This window comes from Carettochelys insculpta, chromosome 6, assembly GCF_033958435.1.
Source record: "Carettochelys insculpta isolate YL-2023 chromosome 6, ASM3395843v1, whole genome shotgun sequence".
Taxonomy (NCBI): domain Eukaryota; kingdom Metazoa; phylum Chordata; order Testudines; family Carettochelyidae; genus Carettochelys; species Carettochelys insculpta.
In genome coordinates, this window is record NC_134142.1 from 119,227,834 (window position 1) to 119,251,551 (window position 23,718).

Below are 23,718 nucleotides of genomic sequence, written 5' to 3' on the forward strand. Positions count from 1 at the left end.
AATATTTTACTATGTCCTCTAGGAACACGTCAGACGAAAAATCAACTCATCTCAAGCAGCCTCCTAAAAATACCAGTCACCAGAAGGCAACTTCGTGCCTGGGAGTGGTCTGGAGTGACTGCTCTGATTTCATGGGAGTCACTCCCAATTTACCAGGGTGGGACGCTGATCCGAAGACCAGATCAGCTGCCCCGCCACAAGCAGGGGCAGAGGAGTCCAGGGACTTTATGGAGATTATTGGTGCTGCCTAAAGGCGGGGAGGATGGAGGGAGGGTAAAGGGCAGGGAGTTAGGAGGTGCCTTGCAGGTAGCTGGTAAAAAGGTGGGGGTCATAGTGGAGGGGTCTGGCCCCAAGTTTAAAGTTCCCCCATTGGGAAGTGACCCTCACCACACCCCCAGCAGAGTGGAAATAGGATTACTTTACGGTTAAGACCGTGTTTGCCCCCAGCCCATGGCAATAATGCAGCAGCAGAGTCACATCACTCTGCAGCACTTGGAGAAGAAGAAAGTGATCAGGAATAGTTAACATGGATTCACCAAGGGCAAGTCACACCTGACCAGCCTGATTGCCTTCTATGAGGAGGTAACTGGCTCTAGGGAGATGGGGAAGGTGATGGACATAATATCTCAACTTCGCCAAAGTTTTCGATTGTCTCCCACAGCACTCTTGCCAGCAAGTTAAGGAAGTACGGATCGGATAAACGGACTGTAAGGTGGATAGAAAGATGGCTAGATCAAGGCTCAACAGTTCTGTGTCTGGTTGGCAGTCCAGTGTCAAGCTGAGTACTCCATGGGTCGGTTCCAAGACAAGCCATGTTCAACGTTTTTATTCATGAGGGGACAGATCGGACCCTCAGCAAATTTGCGGGCGACACTAGGCTAGGGGGAGAGGTAGTAATGTTGGTGGTAGGGATAGGGTCCACAGTGACCTAGACAAATTGGAGGACTGGGTGCAAATTCAAAATGATCTGGGCAAACCGGGGAAACGGTCCAAAGCCAATAGGACGAAATTCAGTCAGGACAAAGGCAAATCGCGCCACTGAGGAAGCAGCAATCCAGGTGCACTCAGGCTGTCCTGTCCATAGGTCAGTTCAGGACAACTGCCCCAGGCACTGTGATTTTGGGGAGTTCAGGGGAGATGCAGAAACTTAGGGCCAATGGTGGTCCAGGGATTAGCAGTGGGGCTGGTGCTTGCAGCAGGCCACCCCTGCTCCTACTGGCAGTAGAAGGAAGCAGAACAATTCTGTCCCAGCCTGCTTCACTCTGCCAGCTCTCGGCATCACATGGGGGAGAGGCAGGGTGGCAAAGAGACAGGGCAGGGCCATGCCCTGGGGTGGTGGGAGGGAGAGACGCCTGGCCCAGGTCCCACTCCCTCCAAGGGACACGCCTGGTTGTATACATACAAAATAGGAAGAAGTTCTGCAGGAAAGGATGTGGAGTCACAGTGGATCACAAGCTCAGTATGACTCAGAGCACCATGGTTACAAAAAAAAAAAAAGTAAACATCCTTCTGAGGTGTATTAGCAGGGGCGTGGTAAGCAAGGCACAAGCATGAACTCTTCCATCCTACTCCAGGCCGATACTGACGTATTGCATCCAGTTCCGGGTGTCACCTTTCAGGAAAGGCACGGACGAGTTGGAAAGAGGCCAGAGAAGGATCAGCAGTCTAGAAAACATGACTGATGAGGAAAGACGGAAAGAACTGGGTTTGTTTAGCCTGGAGAAGAGAAAACTGAAGGTGAACGTGATAAACAATCTTTGAGCACCTAAGAGATTGTTACAAGGAGGGAGAAAAACTGTTCTCCTCAACCTCCGACAACAGGACAAGAAACAATTGAGCTTATATTGTAGCAAGAGAAGTTCACATCAGATATTAGGAAATACTTCCTAACTGCCAGGGTGGTTAAGCACTGGACTGAATTGCCTCAGGAGGCTGTGGAATCCCTGCCAGTGGGGGTGTTAAGTGTCAGAGGTAGCTCTGCAAGTGTGGATCTGCAAAAACAAGAAGCCCTGTGGCACCTTATAGACTAACAGATTTATTGGAGCAGGAGCTTTCACAGGTAAAAGCTGAAGCGGGTCTTTGCCCACAAAAGCTGGCGCTCCAATAAATCTATGAGTCTATACGGTGTCATGGGACTTGTTGTTTTCGGAGCTTTTTTAAGAGCAGGTTGGACAAACACCCATCGAGGATAGTCTGGATGCTACGGAGTCCTGCTGTGAGGGCACAGGACTGCACCACAAGCCCTCTGGAGGTCTCTTCCAGTCCTGGGCTTCCACGAACACCTCAGCTCTGCCCAGTGTCAAGAGGCCAGTCAGGGAAACTCATGCCCGCCTCCAAGGCGCCACACAGAAATCAGAGTGAACCCACCACCCCCCGCCCATGTTGCCATAACTCTTACAATCCTCACTGGTCCCCTCTTCCCACATCCCCTAAAAGAACCTAAGGGCCAAGATGGCAAAGGTTTTTTTACTAAGCAGCAGCGGCGGCCTCACTGCTTGTTTATGGGAAGGTGACTCCTTGTCCCTTTCCAGAGGCACAGAAGATCCCTGCTATTAATGGCCCGAGTAGACCACCCACGCTTCCCCCGCCCCAACCTTGCTTTTGCCACATGTGATAGATATGGGTTGTAGGCAGCTGCTCTGCCAGAGCCTTCGGGATGGGGAACCAGCTGGCATCCAACTAGACGCCACTGCTGGTTTTCTGTGAGGTCTGTTCTAAGCCTCTCCTCGCGCTGCTGGGAGGCAGCTGATGCTGCTGATCCTGGAGCCAAGAGATGGTGGCTCAGGTTTTCCTGGATGTCAACTGCTGCCTGGGGGATGGGGTGGGCCAGAGAAGAAGCCTGCTGAGCCTCCATCTCAGCCAGAGCACAGGCCTTGAGACCTCACAGCCTGTCACTCTAGGAGTACAGCTTCCCTCCATCCAGCCCAGGCCAGCTGTGTAACCCAGGCGGCCTGCGAGAAGGGTGCACAGACAGGATGCTTAGGAGCCCCCAGTCAGTGGTCCAGGATGCCTGCCCAGGCCATCCCCAGAACAAGCCTTCGGCTGTGCAGTAGGAATCCTTACAGCTAGGTTGCAACCTGCTGCAGCAACCGCATCTGAGCCCTGCACAATCCCTGTGTGGGATGAGGAGGAAAACAGTTCTCTGCCTCTTCACTTTACAGCTGTTCGGCAGGCTTGAGGCACAAATAGACATGTTGCACACACTCGTTCTGCATGTTCCTTTCTCCTGGACAATGGGATGAAGACCATGGTCAACGAGCCCGTTACAGCCTGGGCTAGAAGTGGGTCTTGTGGCTCAGACACCAGAGGCCCCCAGGTCAAGCACCTCACCTGAGGCACACGCGTGCACACAGGTGCGCGTTCTGTACTCCACATGCAGGAGATGGAGAAGGTACAGCGATGGTAGACAAGCAGCCAGCCTCCAAGGGAAGCAAAGGCCAATGAGAAAGAGGAATTGCTACTCAAGGGAACACAACTAGGTCTAAGGGGATGAAAGCAAGGAAAGGAGCATGGGGGGGACACTGCCTGAGAACCTCAGTGAGCAGGAGGCTGAATGGTTCCCCTTGGGCATCAATGAGAGTCCTCACTCTTAGGACCTCTAAAATTAGACAGTGCTAGAAAAGGCTGAGAAGGGCCCAGGGGAAGCAGCCAATCAAAATACACAGGAAGGGCAATTCCAGCTGGAATCGCTCTGTTGCGAGCCGCTTCTAGTCACTCTCGACTGGGGGCTAGCTCGGGGCCAACGACCGAGAAGAAAGAGGCTCCTTCTCTGGTACCCCCCCACCCACCCTCCAGGGGAAGTGGGAGCTGCAGAGGGAGAAGGCTCCCAGCCCAGCGGCAGGCTCAGTGGACACTCAGAAGGTACTGTGCCCCAGAGGGTATTCAGTGCCCCCAGAAAGGTTGCTCAGCCACCTGCATTCCCGTGGGGCTACTCACGCAGCTGGTCTCAGGCACACACAGTGAAGGTATTAACAGATTGCTGGAGGGGAGAGGGGGCTGCATGCTCCGGAGCACGCACAAGCCACCCCCCGCCCCAATCCTTCCTGCTTTAAAGTGACAGCGACTCCCCTAAGACAGGCTCACCCGTGGGCAGAGCCCCCTCCCACCAGGCGGGAAGTGGCGGTGCTCCCCTAGGCCTCCCACAGCAGTTCACCCCCACCAGCCAGCTGGTTCTGCCGCTTCCCTGTTTAAAGGGCAAGAGATGGGGTGCCGCTCGCCACCTCCCCATCGCCCCACCCCAGCTGTTGGCTTAAAGGGAGAGAGGACAGGCCCCCTCCCTCCCCCAGGGCCTGAGGAAAGCCGGGACCAGATGGCTGGCTTCCCCGTTTAATTGCATTACGCCTTCCCCACGCACTCTGCCGAGACAGAGTACCAAGGGTGGGGGCAGGGAGGCGCAGCAGGGAACCCTCCAGCCTGACACCCCCGGTGAGGGAAGGCACAGGGTAGGCATGAGGGGGAAGAACCCGGCAGGCTGGTTTGAGGCAGCCCCTTGTGCGGACTCACTTGGCACCCGGAGGATTTTTAAATCCAGTATTTGTGGGGAGGGAGGAGGGGATGTAGCATCTTTCCATCTCAGATAAGACCCTGGGCTGGGGAGGAGCGGGAAGCTGTGGCTGGAGAGGCCCAGATAGGGCACTGGGTCATACAGAATCAGCCATGCCTCAGACACCAACTTAAGGCAGCAGGGTGGGAGTCAAGGGCGTTCACGGGCAGCGACTGAGGGGCACCAGCCCAGCTGTGCATGGGGAGCCCAGGGCTGGGATGGCAGGGGCCAGGGGGTGGGATTGAGGGCCACCAGCCAAACTGTGCATGGGTTATACCGGGTAGGACAGCAGCACCTCTTGCAGCACAGACCTGAAGTGCATTTGCAACAGGGAACTGGGAACGCTGATAAATTCACACACGAGACAGCGGCTGCACTGCAGCCGGTCTGCATTGCATCCCGCCCTGCCCATGCGACGAAAGAAGCCCAGTGGGTGAGGTAATAGGTTTTACCAACGTCCAACGTCCGCTGGCAAGAGAGCTGAACTCCCGGCTAGGTGGGGCTCTTCCAGAGCTTGGCTCTCCCACCATAAAAGATCTTACCTCACCCACTCGTAATACAAAGAGAGACCAATTAAGCAACTCCCTGAAGAAGAGACATCTGTAGCTGCGGAAGCCCTGTGTGCTGCCAATAGCCAGGGCGGTTTTAACGGGAGATACAGCTGCAGTCCCTGGATCTCCCCAGCTTCCTGCAGCAGCTGTTCAAACAGCCAATTTTAGTTGATGTCCCTTGAGGAGGAAGGTTGAAACCAAGTCAGCCTGCGTCAAGCCAAGACCTTGTTGTTGCCACCCTCCTCCCACCCCAGCCTCTCTCCTTGCTAACCCCACTCCTTGGGTCACATTTACATTTAGGCCCTGATCCCCACCAAAGGAATCGGGCAGCTGACCTTAATCCAAGGACTTACCTCCTTAACCTCCCAGCACCTCCAGGCGGCTGGTCCCAGAAGCAGAACTGTGGCAGAGTCCTAATGACTTCCCCAAGGTCTGGGAAAGCAGAGAGCTGACCCAGGGTGCCCCAGTTCCCACCCAAAGCCCCGCTCCAGCCCTTCTCCCTTTCTTTAAACCTGTGCATAATCCTACGCTCCACTCCTCAAAGGTATTTCAGCACTTAACTCCCACTGAAATCAATGGAGCTGGGTACCTAAATACCTTTGAAAAATCTAGGTCCTCTGGATTTCAGAGAGAGTTCTGCTTGCATAGATCCTGCTGCAGGAGCAAGAACTTTAACTGCTAATGCCTGGCAGCTGTGGCTGTTCCAGCAAGAGCCCAGCAGAGTAACATGAAGGAGGGGACCCTGGGGAACCTCTTGTTACAATCCTATCACGCCCCCAAAGAAGAGGCGGAGACAGCATCAGTCTCCCACGGCATGACTAGATCCTGCTGACTGACTGGGTCTCCAGGACGCTCACAGGGAACCAGGAAAAGCATGTCATTCCACCTTGTGCTGGCTACTTCCAGGACTCTTAAGAAAAACCTTCAAATTCTGAGCTATGCAGGTAAGATACTTGGGATTCTCCACATACACCTCAGGAACAGGAGTAGAAACAGTTCCAGAAAAAAAAACTGCACATACACAAACCCAAAAAAAAAAAAAAAAAAAAAAAATCAAGCCTCATCCTTCCCTGGGTTTGCGTTGAAATGGACAAACCAATGGTTCTCAAACTTTTTGGCCCATGGCCCACTTCGCTCAATACAAACCTTTCCGCAGCCCACCAGCCAACCACCCACGGTGACAAAATGCATTTCCTTGTCTCTAAAGACCTTACATACTAAATTATTCATATTAGTCAACTGGAGCATAAAAACATAACAGAGCAAAAACGTAAAGGGAAGGCGGGCTGCCGATCTGGAGACCCAGGGTGGACTCAAAGTCCCAAGCCCATGACCCACCTTCAAGATGGTCATGGACCACTATTGGTCCATGGACCACATTTTGAGAAGCACTTGGGTAAACCATTCCCTACTTCTGCACCTCTCGCCTCTGCATAGCCTGGTAGGAGAGTTTAATCAAAGACAAAAGATGTGTGTTGCCCTGGTTAATACCAGTATCCCAGAACACTGGCTTAGCAAAACCACTATTAGGAGAAAGTAGGGCCTAGCATCTGTACCACAGAAAAGGTTAACATGTCCACAACAAGCGTCAATCAAGGGACTGACTCCTTATGCCCTCGTGTTGGAGGTTCATGCTTCTTGCACACTGTCCTGGGTTCAATGTGTACTCTTGGCTCAAAGCAGGGCACCTTACACCCATGCGTCATCGCTGGTTACCCTAACACCAGAAATAACGTTTGGCACAAGAGAGGAATTCAACAGTAGATTTATAATGAAACACCCCAGTTGACGGAGGATGAGCAAGAATGACACATGGTGACCGTTCTTGCCATAGAGACGATTGTGAAGACCGCAGCCCTGGAATCCTGGCCAGTGGATTTGGCAGTCATCAACAAGAAGTGAGAGGAGCTTAGTCACACGCTGTGTGGTGAAGGAAGAACTGCAGCTGTACATTGGGAGCTGAGTGGAAGATCTGAGACTAGGCAGAGTCCCCAGCCCCAATGTCCAGCAGGAAGCCGAAGGCTGAGCCATTCATGAGCCATTCTGCAGTCGCCTATTGGGGGCCCCATGGAGCTCACCACAGGGGAAGGAAATGATCAAGCGAGGGGGTTACACTGCAATCATGAAATACTAAGTCCCAGTTGGTTTCCATTTAGGCACCTAAATATCATTCTGGCCATAAGCTTTTCAGTTCCCTCACCAGGACACAGGCACCAGCATCTGCTCATACTCTGTCTCCAAGCAGGACGGGAGCTACCACAGCTAGCCTATGCCCACTGGCACTCCACTAAGGTCCACGTTCAAGCCAGGGTTTTACACTAGGAAGGAGCTTAGCCCCCAAAGGCTGCTCCAGGAATTCCTGCTCTGGGTGTCTGTCTCTTTGGTTTCCATGGCTTCTCCTGCAGCCACTCCAGAGATCCCAGGCCCTACAGAAGGATGAAAAGCCATCACCCCACCCACCATTCTCCTGGAGCTTCCCAACAGCTGCCAGTCAGGGAGTCGGGAGGCAAGCGGCCTTCTTTCCTGTTCTTTTCCTCCCCCGGCTGTTCTTCACCTCACCTCCACCACCGCTCCCACCGGCGCAACCTCCAGCAATCCTTCTTCATTTAGAATCCATGTGAGACTAAACTGGAGGCAAGTGCAGAATAAATTGACGTGCACCGAGGCAGGTGCCAATGTGCACCACCAGTAGGGTGACCCTATGCCAAAAACAGGACATCCTGGCAGGGGAGGGCACGTTCCCAGGCTGCAGCTGATAAGCAAGTGCAGCTCCCTGGCTGCCCCCTCTCCCCCGCAATGCCATAGTGTGCTGGAATGGGTCTGCTGCCCCACAGGAGACTCCCCAGTTGCAGCAGGTGGGTTCACCCACTGCCCCACGCCGCTGGGCTCCAGGAATGCTGTAGAGATGCTCCCTGACTCCAGTGGTGGCTGCCACACTGAGAGGCAGCTGCAGCCTCCAGGCACTGGGAATGGGGCAGCTGCTGCCTGTACTGAACAGTCAGCATGTGCTGTCTGGCCAGCTCCCGATTGATTTTACCTGCGTTCGCAGTGACTTGGGGAAAGGGCAGGTCAGCAGGGGGAGTGAAAATACAGAACTTTTTTTTTTTTTTGTTAAAAAGAAGGGCACCTGCCTAAAATACAGGCCTGTCCCAGTGAAAACGGGACGGATGGTCACTGGACACCAGTAGAGACAAAACTCAGCAGAGCTCCCCCTGCTAATCAGCCGGGCGGCATCTGAATCTCTCCTGAGCGAGCACACAAACATAGACTTATAGGGAGACTGGCACAGGTAACAAACAGCACAGACCACCGGCTGTTGTTCTCCTGCCCTGCCCCACTCCTAGCAATTTTTCTAACCTTTTCCCCTCTACTCAATTCTCCGTCGTCCCCCCCGGCCACCGACCCAACCCCAGCTTGAATTTCCATAGCAGGAGGCAAGGAGGTACATTACTTGTTACACTGGGGATCTTGCTTAGCCAAGGTGTGTGGGCCACCCCCCCCCCCCCCACAAGAGGTCACTCACAGCTGTAAGCAAATATCTCTGTCCCAATCTAAGGCAGTTCTGTGCAGATTAGAGAAAGCACCTGAAAAATGCACCTCTTCCCTTCAGTGGATGGGGTCAGAGCTGCTCACCTGTGTGCCACTGGCCCTATACTGCTACCTGCTAGTGGAGACAAAAAAAGCAGTCCAGTAGCACTTTAAAGACTAAGCAGAATAATTTATTCGGCGATGAGCTTTTGCGGAACAGACCCACTTCTTCAGATCAGAGCCACACCAGAACAGACTCAACACAAAGCACAGAGGTCCAAAGAAAGCTCATCTCCGAGCAAATTATTTTCTTAGTCTTCGAAGTGCTGCGTGACTGCTTTTTTTGTTTTGATAGAATACAGACTAACACGGCTCCCTCTGTGTCACTATCCAGCTAGCAGAGAGTTCCCTTGTGATCAAGCGCCTTTTGCAGTCGAAGGCTCTCTCCCTTGGCTGTGGAGCGTCAGGTATTAAGGAGGGCCGTGTTCAAAAGAGTTACTGCTGGACACGTAGACAGTCAGCCCATCCTAGGCTGACTAGATAGTCAGCCCATCCTAGAAGAATACACAGCACAGGTGCACAAAGATCATTCTCCCAGCCCGTCACTGACCTCCTCTGGCTTCCCCCTCTCTATTGCATCAAACATAAGCTGCTTGTCTTCGCTTCCCAGGGCCTTTGCGGTCAATCCCCATCTGACCTCTCCTCCCTCATTTGCTAGCCAGATGCTGATGCTCACCTGCAACTGGCCCCTCAGGCCAGCCTCCCCGGGGTGTATTTTCTAACAGGCGCCTTTGCACTTAACTTCCAGACTGCCCCTGGTGCTTGGGAGACGCTCCTTGTAAAACATCACCCCCAGCGCAGCACCATCCCTCCCAACCAGAGCCCCTAGGGCAGTGGTTCCCAACCTTTTCGTTAGGGCCGACCCCCAATCACCCCCACCAAACTGTTCACGGACCCCCCATCAAAGCTAATTCTAGCAGCTGCGTACTCTCCGTTAAAGGAAACCACAACAGGTTTTCCGGACAGCAATTCTTAACATCATTGGAAGACATTTAATTTAAAGATAACAATGGATTGTAACTTTGCAATTAATTTAAAACTCATTTTCTATGACCATTTTTATTTGTCTTATTTCCCCCCCCCAGACCCCCACCCCCCCGCCACACTCTTGTGGACCCTCGGAGGTCTGTGAACCCCAGATTGGGAACCATTGGCCATGGGAAACCCAACAGCAGTCCGGCTGCTGAAGTGCACAGCACGCTGCTCAGCAGTATCACCTTGTTTTCTGTACTTCCTTGTCTGCACCCACCAGTTGTCTCTCGTCTCATATAGAGAAGGCAGGTGTCTTAATGTTCTGTATTCGTACAGCACCTAGCGCAATGCAGCCTTGTGTCACAGGCGGGTCTCCCAAGGGCCAGGCTAATACAGAGAAGTACTAACAACAGCAGTGCAGTAAACCCGCAGGGATGGACTGTAAGCAGTTTCCCTGCTATGTATTGGAAGGCCCACCGTGCAGCATGGCCGCCAACAGCTGGGCTTTAATTAGCGTTTGACTGGTCAGGTCAGCTGGATGCATTTGAGTCTCCACAGAGTGGAACAGCTGTTCTCTCAGCTATCTGACCAGAGCCCATCTAACCGCTCACCACCATCACCACCACCACGAGATCACTTCCCAGAGCAAAGCTAAGTGTTCCCTAAGTATCCGCACAGTGACATGAGTATCCATTCCATACAAAACAATTAACACGGGAGAGGACCAAAGGAAGCACCCCACAGGATCCCTTGCTGCCCAGGAGTGTGTCCTAATACCGCTCCCAGAGTCTGTCCTTCTGCCATCATAGCTGATCCCCTTCCACAGCCGGAGCACAATCTAGGAAAGAGCCCTCAAAGGTTTAGTCAGTGCTGCCACACTGAATGCTGGTTTAGCCCATCAGAAACAAGCTCGGAGACATCCTGGGCACATCAGGACATTAATCCCTCAGCGTCAACTCCCTAAGGGCCTCTCTCCAGGGGCAACACCGCTGACAACAATCACCATCATCATCCCCAGCTCTTATCCAGAGCTTTTCACCTGTTTATCGCCGAAGTGCTTTGCCAAGGAGAGATCAATGTCCCCATTTTGCAGCTAGAGAAACTGAGGCACAAGGTGGGGACATGATTTGCCCAAGGTCACTCAGCTGGCCACTGGCCAAGCTGGGACTAGAAACCAGATCTCCCTGAGTCACAGGGCTGGCATCAAAACCTCCTGTCTGGGACATGGGCTGCTCTCCACTGGAGCTGCAGGGGCAGGCGCACAGCTCTGCTCAGATCTTAACTGCCATGCTCCTCAGCCTAGGAGGTTGAACTTTGCTCCTGCTACACCAGGGCAAATGCAACCACTGAACCTCCAGCCTGTTCCTTCAGGCGGAGGAAAGAACTTGGGAGGGGGAGGTTGGTGATTAATCCAGGCATGACGTGTGCTGAGCTACCCAAGCCCCTGTTCAGATCCCCAAGAGCCTCTATGCCCACCCAGCCAGGTCCGGTTGTCCTTGTGCTCCAGTGGGGAAGCCCCAGCAGCAGGGCTCTCCTGTTTAGACACCAGCAGCAGCTTTAGCTTTCCCAGCCTCAGGAATGGGCCCGAGGAAAGCAGGCCCAGCCACACCAACACAGTGCCACTCAGACGGAGGGCAAGGCCCCAAGATAGCAGCTGCTGAGAAGATACCTTGTATGGTACAAGCAACAGGGGAGCCACTGTGGGAAACACACCAAGGGCCCCACTGCCCACACTCACTAAGAGGAGCAAGGCAGAAGAATGGCAGGGTCATGGGCTCGCTCCACTGGTCCCACCCTAACAAGCTCCCCATGCCGGGACAGATCTGGAATCTTACCTAAGGGGCAGGAAACTGTACCTCTCCTGCATACCTCACTCATATCCTGGAAAACACCCCTCCCCACAGGGCAGGACAGGATTACTTCAGTCTCCTCCCAGCACACCCCCTCCCACTCAGGCTGCCAGTCTGGGACTCCAGTCCTCCAAGAAATAAAAATAAAATTAATCCCCTTCTCTCGCTCTCCTCCCCAAGCGTTTTATCTCCTCTTCCCCTGGCTGATGGCTTCATAATCCCCGCTAAATCCCTGTCACTCCCACCCCCTTCTCTCCAAGACACCAACAGGGACGCAAAATGAAGCAACTCGGCCCTGTAAGGCCTGGGCTGGCAGACAGACCACCTGCCCTACTCCTGTACCATGGAGATCAGCCCACCAAGGCAGAGAAAGACAACTCCCATAACAGCCCACCTGCAACACAGGAGTCACAAGTTCAAGGCCCCAGCCTCCCTGATTCAGGGTAGCAACTGGTCTGAGACATCCAATGGGGGTTCCTGATCTCCACCAGGCTCTTTGTGGGACACATTTCTCAGCCTCTCGTTCCCACACACAAAACAAAGCTCTCAGATTTTTTCCAGCCTTCCCGCCCCCCACCCCACCGAGAGTCACGGGGGTGATGGTGATGGAGTGAGTTTAACCTCTTAGGTTCTGGATGGGGCACATCCAGACTGGGAGAGGTCTTTGCTCTGCCCTCTGGGAGGAGGGATCAGTCTGACTGGGAGAGACAGCCCTGTTCTGGGCAGGGAAACTGTTCATTTGACAAGCATAACGTGATCATTAGGGTGAGCATTTACTCTGGAGATGCTGGTTTCTACCAAGGGGTCTGTTTCCAGACAGCTTGCTACTGTTCAATGAAAAGATACATCTTTAGGCCCTGCAAGGGTTTCCTCACAGGGTCTCCCACAGTAAGGGCAGTTCAAACAAGGCGTGGGGTCCCACAGCTGGGGCAGCGTCACTCCTGGGAGCCCTGAGCGGAGGGGACTGGGTTATCTTTTTATTTCCCACTCAAAGACCTGATCACCGAGTCCTCCTTTGCCATATCTCACTGCCCCACAGTGGCCTCCTCTTCCTCCCCTTTCGCAGCAAACGTGTGGCCTCTCCACCACCCACCCTGGGAAGCACATCAGTGGATCATTAGCTCCATTTTACAGATGGAGAAAGAGAGGCAAGGGATTGGGACGTGGCTAAAAGTCACACGGCAAGTCAGCGGAAGTGCTCCAGATGCCTAGGCTCATGCTCTGACTCCGACTCCACTCTCTCTCTCAAGCCCGGAGCCTGGCAGAGTAGGCTATCACCATGCCTTCTGGAGAGGACCGAGAGATGTTGCCCCAGGGAATGGGACCAGAAGAGGGATGGTTCAGTCTCTGAACACCTGCTCCCTTACATGGGACGTGCTCCAAGGTGGGAGCTAGATCCATTTCCCACGGCGCCGTATAGATTTCTCAGCCCTGAAGCCCCAGAACCCCACTGAAGTAAAGCAGCAGCAAATAGGGTACTCCAGCCTCACTGTTCCCACCTGGCTCTGCTCAACTGCTGCCCAGATGCTAATAGGCAGGGCAGCTCTTGTGTCACACCTGGGCTGGAGCAAAGCAGGCTGGGGAGAAAGTGGGCAGGTAAGGAGGGACACAGCTAAGCCAAGAGCCACGCAGACACGGAGCTTCCCACGCACAGTGGGGAGAGAGAGTTTGCTCGGGCCTTTTATTCTTTGCCTTCAGCCCTTTGTCTGATACTTCTTTAACCAGAGCTTCCTGGCAACGAGAGCTGGGAGAGTCTGACCCTGTGCCAGTGGCGGCCTGGCCCCAGGTGACCTGTCACCTGACACCTGTGACTCCACCAAGGGCATGCACACAGCACTCACGAGTACCCCACCCTAAGAAGGCAGCATACGTGTGCAGCTCCCACGGATGCCCTGCTGCTCACATGGCAGCACAGACGCATGGGGCTCCCCCAGGTGCCCCTCGATTGCAAGACAACACATGCAGCCCCTGGGAGCTCGCACAAGATCATATCACAAAAGGTGGGGGCACTGCCCGAAGGGGCTGGCTGCAAGCAACCCTCCAGGCACCACTCAGCACATGTGGCGCTTGAGTGACCCTAACACCACATTGTGCACAGCCCCTGCACTCACAAGCAACACACACACACACACACACACACAAAACCAGTGCCAGAGCTCCCAAGCAACCCTCCTGAGAAGAGCTCCAGGCACTAACAGCCTTGTGATCAGCCACCAGATGCCTGTGTGACACAGGAAGGGGGCAGGAGGAAGGAAGCAGAGACAGCCACACAGCAAAGTGCCAGGGGGCAGTCCTTGTGGGGTTCCCCTATGGGCCAGGCCGTTAACGGACAGGCTGAGCAACGGTCGGAAAAAAAAATACAAACATCCCCAAGAGAAAAAGAAAAGGAGGAAGTTGCCAGTTCAACTCATCCAAATACAAGCGGGAGGATGGAGGTGTTGAGACCTGGGGGCCGTTTCTTCAACCCAGCCCCTCCTTTTCCCTTTCTTCCACTGACCCCCCCCCCCGGGCTATCCCCGATGGAGGAACAAGGGCCCTGCCCCACCCCCTGCTCTCAGGGCACATGAGCACCTCAATTTCCACCTGTTTAGTCCTCAGAACACCTCACGTGGGTGGTCTCCTCCTTTCCTTCCCCTCCCCTCATTATCCCCGCAGTGTGGCTGTGGCCCAAGGGGCAGCGTACTGACATCATACCAGCCCCCCAAGACCCCACCATCTCTTGGGGAGGGGGGGGGAAGAGACCCCCTAATGGGGCTGGGTTATTTCCCCCAACCTCACCTAGGAGAGCCCAGGGAGCTGGGGAGGGATGATACTGGACAGCCCAGGGAGCTGGGGAGGAGGGGATGCGGGAAGAAGAAAGGGTAGTGGACATACCAGGCAGCTGGGTGGGATGGGATCATGGACAGAGCAGGCAGTGGGTGCGGGGAGGGACAAGAGAGGAGAGTCGACAGAGCGGGGGGAGTCGATACCAGACATGCTAGCAGCTGGCGGGCAGGGGGTGGGGACACACCGGGGGGGGGGGGGGCGCGCGCGAGATACAGACACACCCGGGGCACTTTTTCACGCGGGGAGGGGGCTCGTGGCCGGAGCCGGGCGCGCGAAGCGGGAGGACACCGCACAGAAAACCCCGCCCGCCCGGGGGCTCAGGGACCGGCCCCCACCCCCCGCCAGCGGCCCGGGGGACTCACGGCTTTGAGCTGCTCCAGCCGATCCTTCATGGTGCCCGGGGCTCCTCCCAGCAGGTGCGGGCTCGGCTGCGGCAAGGGCCCGAGCGGTGCCGGGGCGCGCCCCGCCCCCCTCCTCCCGCCCCCGGCTAGCAGCGGGGGATGAAACTCATGGGAGCCGGAAAAAATACTCCCGGCCCGGCCCTGCGTCTCGGCCGGGTTGTGCCTCCGTGCGCGGCTGACCGCCAGGCGCTGCCCTAGCAGCTGCTAATCCCCGGGGACGCACGGAGGGAGGAGAGAGCCAGGCGCCTCCTACTTCACCTGTGCCGGCAGCTGCAGCCCCGCGTCTCTTAAAGGGCCAGGAGGCAGCCCGGGGGGGAGGCGGAGGGACGCAGCCGATCCCGCTGCCCACCAGAACTAGGTGCAATCTGAGATATGCTCTCGCCCTCCCTGCTCCTCTCATGTCCTGGGGTCCTCCCAGCTGCCCCCATTACAGGGACGGTCAGGCTGGGCCGGCCTCTGATCCCAGCCAGTAGAGCTCAGAGACACCCCTCCTGCCCTGCTTTGCTTCGCAACTGGGTGGGTGTAGGCAAGGGAGCCAGCTAGGCGGAGCCTGAGCAGGGGTCGCCCGGCGCCCCACAGGCCCCATGCGCTGTCACAGGGGGCCTGGCCTACAGCAGACTCCTCAGCTGATAAAACTCCTTCCCATGTCATCCGGTCAGAGGCCAGTTGCCAAGGCAGGGCAGGAAATGGGGCTCCCGGTAATTGGAATCCTGGGCCCCCCTTGCACAGGATCAGGGCCTTGGCCTTTCAGGGGGTGTTTGTGGCTGATGATTTTTAAGGAGTCAGGGTCCTTTTAATGGTCCAGCTGACAGCCTGAATCTCCAAGGGTCTGGTACACACACCTCATAGAACTGGAAGGAACCTCAGGAGGTCATGAAGTCCAGTCCCTGGCCCTCTTGGCAGGACCAAGCCTCATCCTTGTTTTAAAACTCTGTTTGCCCCAGAGTCCCCTCAAAGATTTAACTCACAGCCTGGAGTTTAGCAGACCAATGCTCAAACCACTGAGCTAGCTGGTCCCCACCTCCCCTGAGAGTCATGGGATCTCAGCACATCTCAGGTTCAGCTCCTTAACAGTGAGCTGCCGGGGGGCACGGGGGGATGGGGGAATAGAGCTTCTGACTTCCTTTGCTTCTCTGTTATCTGCAAAGGAAGTAGAAGGGAGGGGGAGGGGGGCTGATAAGAAAACTGATTGAAAAGGGGAATTATTTTAACTCAAGGAGTTTAAGGTTTTGTGGGAGGCAGTGCATGGCCCAGCTCAAGGGAGAAGCAAAGATGAAGCTATCTTAGTGCTTCTCTTAGTTCTGGGCCTGTCAGGAGTCAGAACAGTCCCTTACTCTGTGTTATGGCAGCCCTGTTATCCATCATGATCCTAACAGTGTGCATTAAGGCTAGGCAGGCTGGCCCAGTGGTAAGAATGGTAGCTGGCAACCCACACTGAATTCTATGCTCTGCCACAGAGTTCTTGTGTGATTGGGTCACTCTGAGCCTCAGTTTGCCCATCCATGTAATGGGGTTAATAGCACTGCCCTGTCTGAGAGGCTTGAGACAGTGAAGTCTGTGAGGTGCACAGATACCACAGTGATAGTGGGTATATATGTATGTTAGATATGAATTACTTTCCCTCCCTGCTCTGCTTCTGTCCCCAGGGCTTATAAGGAAGCCTACATAGTGCTTGTGCTATGCAATACCCACCAGAGAGAAATTCCCCCTCTTGGGGACTGCAGTGTTTACTAGGGGCTTGCACATGTTGTTGCTTGTGTCTGCTGAGATTATGGCACCCCAGGGACTCCCTGCCTCTAAACACTCCCCCTATCAGCGCCCTCAATGCCACCCTCCTATCCCCCTTTGTTGCAGGGACTCCTTGGACCTGCTAGTTACCCCCCAGGCAAGGCTTTTGTGTACCCCTCTATCCCCTTTCTCCCATACCAGAGTCCCCCATTTTTCCACCTCGGCAGTGGCTTTGCATCAGCACCCACTCTGACATCCTCCATTCCTCTATCTTCCAAACGGCAGGGGTTCTGTGTTCCCTTCCCCCCTCATTCTGTAGTCCCCCCTTCTTCCCCTCCATAGCAGAGGGTCTGATTTCCACTCCCCCCATAATCCCCATTCCTTCTTTCTCCCAATCCCCACCCTCCTTCCCAGGAGTCCTCTGAGTTCCCATTCCCACCTTGCCCTACACCGAGGTCCCCCCATGGTGAGGGCTCCCTACTTCCCCACCATGCTAGGAGTGCTGCCTGGTCCTCATTTCCCACCTTACTAATGCCTTTGACTCTGTAACAACAGATGGCCTGTGGTCGCTCCTCCACATGTTCAGTTTGCTCAGTAAATTATTAGACTTTCCCGTGCAAGAGTGCAGCTTCCTGTCCTTCACCAAGGAGGCTACTCAGTGGCCTTTGTTATTGCCAGTGGAGTGAAACATGGAGGTGTTCTAGCTCCAACACTATTTAGCCTCATGTTTGGAACTGTTATAATGATGTGTTCAGGGACATTGATGGGGGCATATGCGTGCCGTATCCTGTGGATGGCAGTGTCTCCAATCTGCATTGCATGCCTATGAAGACAAAAGTTATGAAGACAATAATTCGTGAACTACTGTTCAATGATGGTTGTGTTTCATTGGCCCATACCCTCAGGGACATCCAGGTGCTCTCTGACTGCTTTGCTTGCGCTGCAAAATCTTTTGGCTTAACTGTTAGCCTGAATGAGAGAGAAGTCATGATCCATTCTTGGCCAAGAAGTACTCTAACTACTCCTTGTGTGTCTATCAATGATGCATCACTTGAGTTTGTTGACAAATGTCATCTCACGAGATACAATGACTGGCTCAATGACTGACCACAGCACGTTGGTGCAATCTTTGTTGTCTCTGAACAGTGTAAGGCTATAAAAATGGATGCTTACTACACCATTATGATATAGAGTGAGAAGGGACCTTAGGAAGTCATCAACCCTAGCAGGATGGAGCACCATTCCCCCCCTCTTTTTTTTTTTCTTTAATTTGCCCTAGCCCTCTATATGGCCCCCTCCAGGGTTGAGCTTACAACTATCATCTTAGCAGGCCACTGCTCAAACCACTGAGCTATTCCTCCTCTCTCCCCCTGGGCCTTCTAGATATGGACTTCCTATCAAGTCCACCTAAGGTGCTTAGACTAATTCCACTTCAGATGTCTTCAGTAGATAAAAGGTATGAAATGACAAAATTTGGTTCCACACTGAGGTCCTTGAGGGTGGCAACCTCACAGTCATTGAAACTTTTTTAGTAAGAGCACAGCTGTGATCATCCTTTGCTCTGTGTGCCTGCCAGTAGAATACTAAAGGCCAACTTTGAGTGAGAACTGTAGACTGGATCCCATGTTGGAGTCAGAGCAGATATCCATCTCTCATAGAGCTGGAAGGAACCTCAAAAGGTCACCGAGTCCAGCCTCCTACACTCACAGCAGGACTGATCATCATCACTGGCAGTTTTGCTTCCCCTCTAACCTGCTGCAGACCCTTGAGAAGCCCCCTCTCAAGGGCTGAGCTTGCAACCAGAGTGTACAAGGCCAATGCTCTAGCACCGGGCTATTCCCTCCCCCAATGATCCCGGTACACTTTGTGCATAGGCAGCCACACAGGAGCGATTCGGGGGGAAGGCACTCGACTCTGGTGTCACATGGAGGCAGTTACAGTTAGGGAAGAATGTGCCTGTTCATTGTGTCATTATTGAAACATTTTTCAGATGACAAAGGACTTTTTCAAAGGCGAGCAGTGATGGGGGAAGGGCTGGTCAGGAGTTTTTTCTACGAAATGGGTTTTCACTGGAAAATTTCAACTCATTGAATAGCTTTTTCATTTTATTTTATTTTATTTCTGTGGGAAAGGGTCAGTTTCTATTAATCTTTCACTGGGGAGGATTCCCTGGTCGAGGATGGAATTTCTGGTCAAAACTAGAGAGAGGGAGAGACCCACCCCAAATTAGCCAATCACCTGGAAGTATACAGTCAGAGGGGAGTTGAGTGGGTCAGGCTCCCACCCATGCTGTGCTCACCTGGGATTAGTTAACTCATGGAGTTCTGGGGAGGCAGTTAATTAGCCAGGGAAGCACCTGGAATCATAGAATCTTAGGGCTGGAAAAGACCTCAGGAGGTCATCAAGTTCAGCCCCCTGCCCAAAGCAGAACCAACCCCAACTAAATCATTCCAGCCAGGGCCATGTCAATCTGGAACTTAAAAACGTCTGGGAATGGAGGTTCCACCACCTCCCTGGGTGACACATTCCAGTGCTTCGCCACCTTCCTGGTGAAATAGTTTTTTCCTAATATCCAAACAAGACCTCTCCCACTGCAACTTGAGACCATTGCTCCTTGTTCTGCCATCTCTCACTACTGAGAACATCCTCTTTCCATCCCCTTTGTAATCCCCCTTGAGGTAGTTGAAGGCTGTGATCAAATCCCCTCTCACTCTTCTCTCCTGTAGACAAAATAAACCTAAATCCCTCAGCCTTTCCTCATTAATCAGTTAACTCAACAACATAACTCATAGGGAAACTACAGCCAGTGGGGACAGAGGAAAACAGTAGTCCTCAGGATGCAAAAGGTTTCTATAGAGAAGGCATCTCAGGAGGAAGGCAGTGATGGAGGCTCAGCAGCACAGGAAATCCAAGTAGTTCGCTCCTGAGTAGGAGAGCTTCCAGAAGAAGGGGACAAGAAGTCCCCAAGAAACCTGATTCCCATTAACAATTCCATTAAGCAACAGCAGTTAAGTTAAGCTGAATCCTGTTACGCCTGCTGGTGTGTAGGGCAGCAACAAAGGTCCTCCACTTCTGTCTGTCTTTGGCCATTTTCTCCAGTGTGTCCCAGTGTTGTTCATTCTCTTCATGTCCGCCTCAACAGTGCGCCGCCAGGTTGTCTTGGGCCTCCCACGTTTCCATTATCCTTCAGGCCTCCAGTGAAGCGCTCTCTTTACAATGGCGTCTGCCTCCCTTTTCATCACGTGCCCGATCTATCTCCAGTGTCTTCTCATGGTGACAGTGGTCATATCCTCCTGGTGGCATCGCAGGAGCAGGTCGTGGTTGGAGCTTGTCTTCGACCAAAAGATGCGAAGTACCTTGTGAAGGCGAGTGGTGTGAAAGGATGTGCGCTTGGCAAGGTCACACTGTCATACGCCAGCACTCTGAGCTGTATATTAGTGTTGATATGACACAGCTCTGGTACAGCTTAAGCTTGGTGTGGACACTGTACTGTGTAGATCTCCGTGCACTGTTCATACTTCTGAGGTAATAGCAGAAGGCCTGAAAAGAGAAATTACTGGCTGCCTTGAGGAAGGATCCTTGTGGTTCCCTCTCTGCTGGGAACCTTGACCAGCAGAAAAGACCCTTCCTCAGCTAGTGCCAAAAGGCCCCCTCCTACCGGAAGAGGGTTCTGGACGATGAAGGCCTCTCTGATCAGGGACAATGGGTTAACAGACTAAAGTTGACTCAGTCCTTTTCCCCTCTTCCCCCCCAGCTAGAGAGTGTAAGGAGCTGTGGGTCTAGAAAAGGGTCTACAGATTTACCAACTTAGTTGCTCAGATAGTGGCAATACTCAGCTTTCACTGCCAGAACTATGCATATACCAGGCTGTCTCTGTGTCCCGGCGTGGCAGGGCCAGGGTGGAGGGCCTCTCAGAGGAAGCCCAAACAAGTAGAAGGGCCTGCAGGACAATCACAGGCAGCTGGGTGGGAGATGGCTCAGCCTAACTGGGGCCAGCTGGCCCCAGTGACTGGGCTAATAAGAGGCCTTTAAAAATGCTTCATGGTGGGGAGGGAGTGTGACAGGTGAGCAGAGAGATGCAAGGAGACTGGAGAGAACAAGTTTGAGAGGAGCAGCAGGAACACCAGAGACCACAGAGGGAGAGTGGGGAGCTTCATCAGAGGAACAGTGGGGACTCACGCCTGCTACAGCCTGAGAAGATACCAGGAGGATTCATCTGCGGAAGTGGCCCACGGAGGAAAGCTGCTGTGCCAAAGGCTAAGGGAGTCAACTCCTTCCACTAGCAGCTGCACAGGGTCCCTGGGCTGGAACCTGGCATGAGTGGGTGGGGGCCAGGTTCCCCCCAGACCACCCCTTGCCCCAGCAAGGGCAACTGGGCCCTTGAGTGGGACCAATGGACTGAATAGAGGCCTAGGAATAAGACTGACTTTGTCACACCAGACATGACTGGAGGTGGACATAGCACCATGCAGGTTGGGCATAGGGTGCACTGAGCACTTGAAAATCTGGGCCATGAGGGATTGCCATCCTCCCTGAAGGCAACTGTGCTTGAATGCTACAGAAAACTATGGGAGACAGTAGCCATCTATACTAGACTTTCACTTGGAAAGGCTGCAGGGAAATGACAGCCATCTTGGCCAAGGGCAGCCTATGACTTCAACCCTCTCTGCGATATTTGAAGAGGGTGGCTATTTAGCGGGAAAAGCAAGACTTGCTGAACTGGAAGCCTACCTGAGAGAGAATATGAAATACTTAGAAGACAGGAGCCACTGAGAAAAGTCCTCCTGGTAAACTGACGAGGCCTGGCAATGCTGTCTATTACTTCAGCTCCTGAGGGCCTTGGTGACTGGTGCCTCCTCCCATTGCTCCATCTAGAACAGGAGTTTGTGCAGCAGATCAGAAAGCCTGAACTCTCCTTCCATAGACCTTCGCTGTGGTCATGAAGATACACCAACAGCCCACTGAGACGAAGCTGGCAGGGAGGTGGCTGGGGAGCCAGGCAGTGAGGTCTGGAGCATCCGAGATATTTAGATGCTTCCCTAAAAAATACCTTTGAGGATCTGGACCTGCGTGGCTTGAAGGCGATGCTGGCTGGTGAGGGTGAGGGCGAAGGCTCTCTGTGCTCTGAAGTCATGAGAACAGCTCTCAGGTTCAACCTTACACGGCCCACTCCAAATGTTTCAAGGCAGTAGCAGTCAAATGTCTCCCAGCCCCACCCCCAAACATCAGGCGATGGTCTTAAAAATCATGATGCTAAAAATGCCCATTGGGTTCTTTTCATTGGCCTTGCAGGTTTCGACCGTTAAGGCTTCACATTTTCAAGCTTTTCTCCACAACTACATGGACAAGAAACATACCTGTTGTGTGGGGGTGGGGAGCTGAAATCAGATGTAACCCTATGGCTTCAAGGACTGGGGCTTTACAGAAAACACCCAGTTTCACAAGGCTTTCAATGAAATGGTGAGAGTTGGCAACACTGAGTCCATGAAGTCATTGCAAACCAAACATTGACGTACGTACAGCGCGCTAAAGGTGTGAACCTGTTCTTTTGCTTCATGGTGGAGGGAGCTTCAGAGAAGGTCCGTGTAACTCCATCTTCTGGGGACTCAGAGCTGCCTGCTTCATTCAATCACCTTTGAGTCTTTCACACCCTAAATTCGGGGCCCAGGAGAGCGGAGCTGACTGAAAATCTGGCTTTTTTTTTAATCCCTTCAGAGACATTTTACTTTTCTACCACATTGCAATGTTTCAGTCAGGCCATGATGCATTGTGGGCACTGTAGTCTGGGTGTCTCATGCGTCCATCCACGTTCATAGGCCAGGTTCCATCTTCCACAATGCACTACAGCTTTCTCTCAGAAAAAGGCCAGGCAGCCACTCCTAATGGTCAGCACCTACAGTAGCAACAAGGCTGAGCTTGGGAGTCACACCAATGATCAAATCAGTCAGGACCAGAACTCTCACCCGCAGTCAAAGCCAGAGCCACCAACTGGAGTTGCGCCAAGACACCAGGAGCACGGAGGGGAAGCCTGGTGAAGTCTCTCATGATATGGTCAGCAGCAAACCCAGGGGCTATTTGCTCAGACAAGGAGGGTTGATGGGGGGTGGGGGAAATGGGACAAGAACTTTATGCTAGGAGGTTACTAATCAGCAGCTGACGGTCAGATGAGTCAGCAGATGTTGCCCTCTTTGTGGTATATCGGCTCAGCTGCAGTTCCCTGGCTGGCTTTGCAGTGCATTGGTGCAGGGGGTAAGAGTCTTACTTAGCAACCCCCCCAGACCTAGGTTCAGAGACCCTCAGCTGCCTTATGGTTGTATTATTATGCACAACTATGGCACCTCCCTAGAGATGGAGCCTGGTCCGTAGAGGAAATGGGGACATGAGGTACTGACTCAGACCCCCTAAGTGCTAACTAGCAGAGGGTATAGCTGAACCTCTACATCAGAGTGCAACAAAGGGTGGAGTGCGAGATCTCTACCAACAGCCAGTACCCTACTTGTGGTGAGCCATGTCAATGCATCTCTCCTGCAAATTATTCTCTTAGAGCATGTAAATTATGAAGGGGATAAACAAATTCTGCTAAGGGTAGGACACCCTTCTCTCCTGGGCTGACCCTTGTGCATCTCACCCTGCATGTCTATTTGCACAGGGAGCCCTAGCGAGCAAAGACTGCAAAATCAGCAAGGGATCACAGAATCCACAGGAAGGAACACCCAGCAGGGGGATGCCCTGCCTACCACACAGCTCAAAGAATGAGCCTGGTAGATGAGGAGATTGCAGAGAGAAACCGGGGACAGGGCTACACTGGCCCAGCTGCCCTGCTGCAGCCGATGCCGTAGAGGCGCTCTGGTAGGAAATCGCTTCTCTTTGACCATAATTATTCTGTCTCTGAGAGGCTGCAGCAATGTCAGCAGGAGAACATCTCCTTTGGACGCAGCACCAGCGTGCACAGCAAACAGCACTTAGCTTGCTGTAACTTACGTTGCTTAAAGGGGGCTTTTGCACACCCCTGAGGTGAGTTAGATTGACTTAAGCTCCATGCAGTGTTCCCTGTGAGCTATGCATTTGGGCAGCTGTCCAGCAGCGATTCAGGTGCTGCCCAGTGGATTAGCAGAGCCCTGCCCATGGGCAGCATGTGTTTTTACTGGCTATGCACATCCCCACATGCCTTGGTAAAGATACAATTTATTCTGTGCATGGATGTTAAAAATCAGAAGGAACATTGGCCCCAAGTATTCTTCACCTGAGGGCAAGCTACC

General features: G+C 53.4%; 1 protein-coding gene across 2 annotated transcripts in view; it reads right to left on the reverse strand.

Annotated features, from left to right (window-relative positions):
- The window catches only part of STX3 (syntaxin 3), a 32,058-nt gene extending 17,134 nt beyond the window's left edge, over window positions 1-14,924 (reverse strand). For both annotated transcript variants that reach the window (XM_074998051.1, XM_074998050.1), the window contains exon 1: window positions 14,693-14,924. In XM_074998051.1, the coding sequence (XP_074854152.1) occupies window positions 14,693-14,722 (30 nt within the window). In that variant the 5' untranslated portion in view covers window positions 14,723-14,924. The remainder of the gene's footprint in view (window positions 1-14,692) is intronic.
- Between the last annotated feature and the right edge of the window lie 8,794 nt (window positions 14,925-23,718).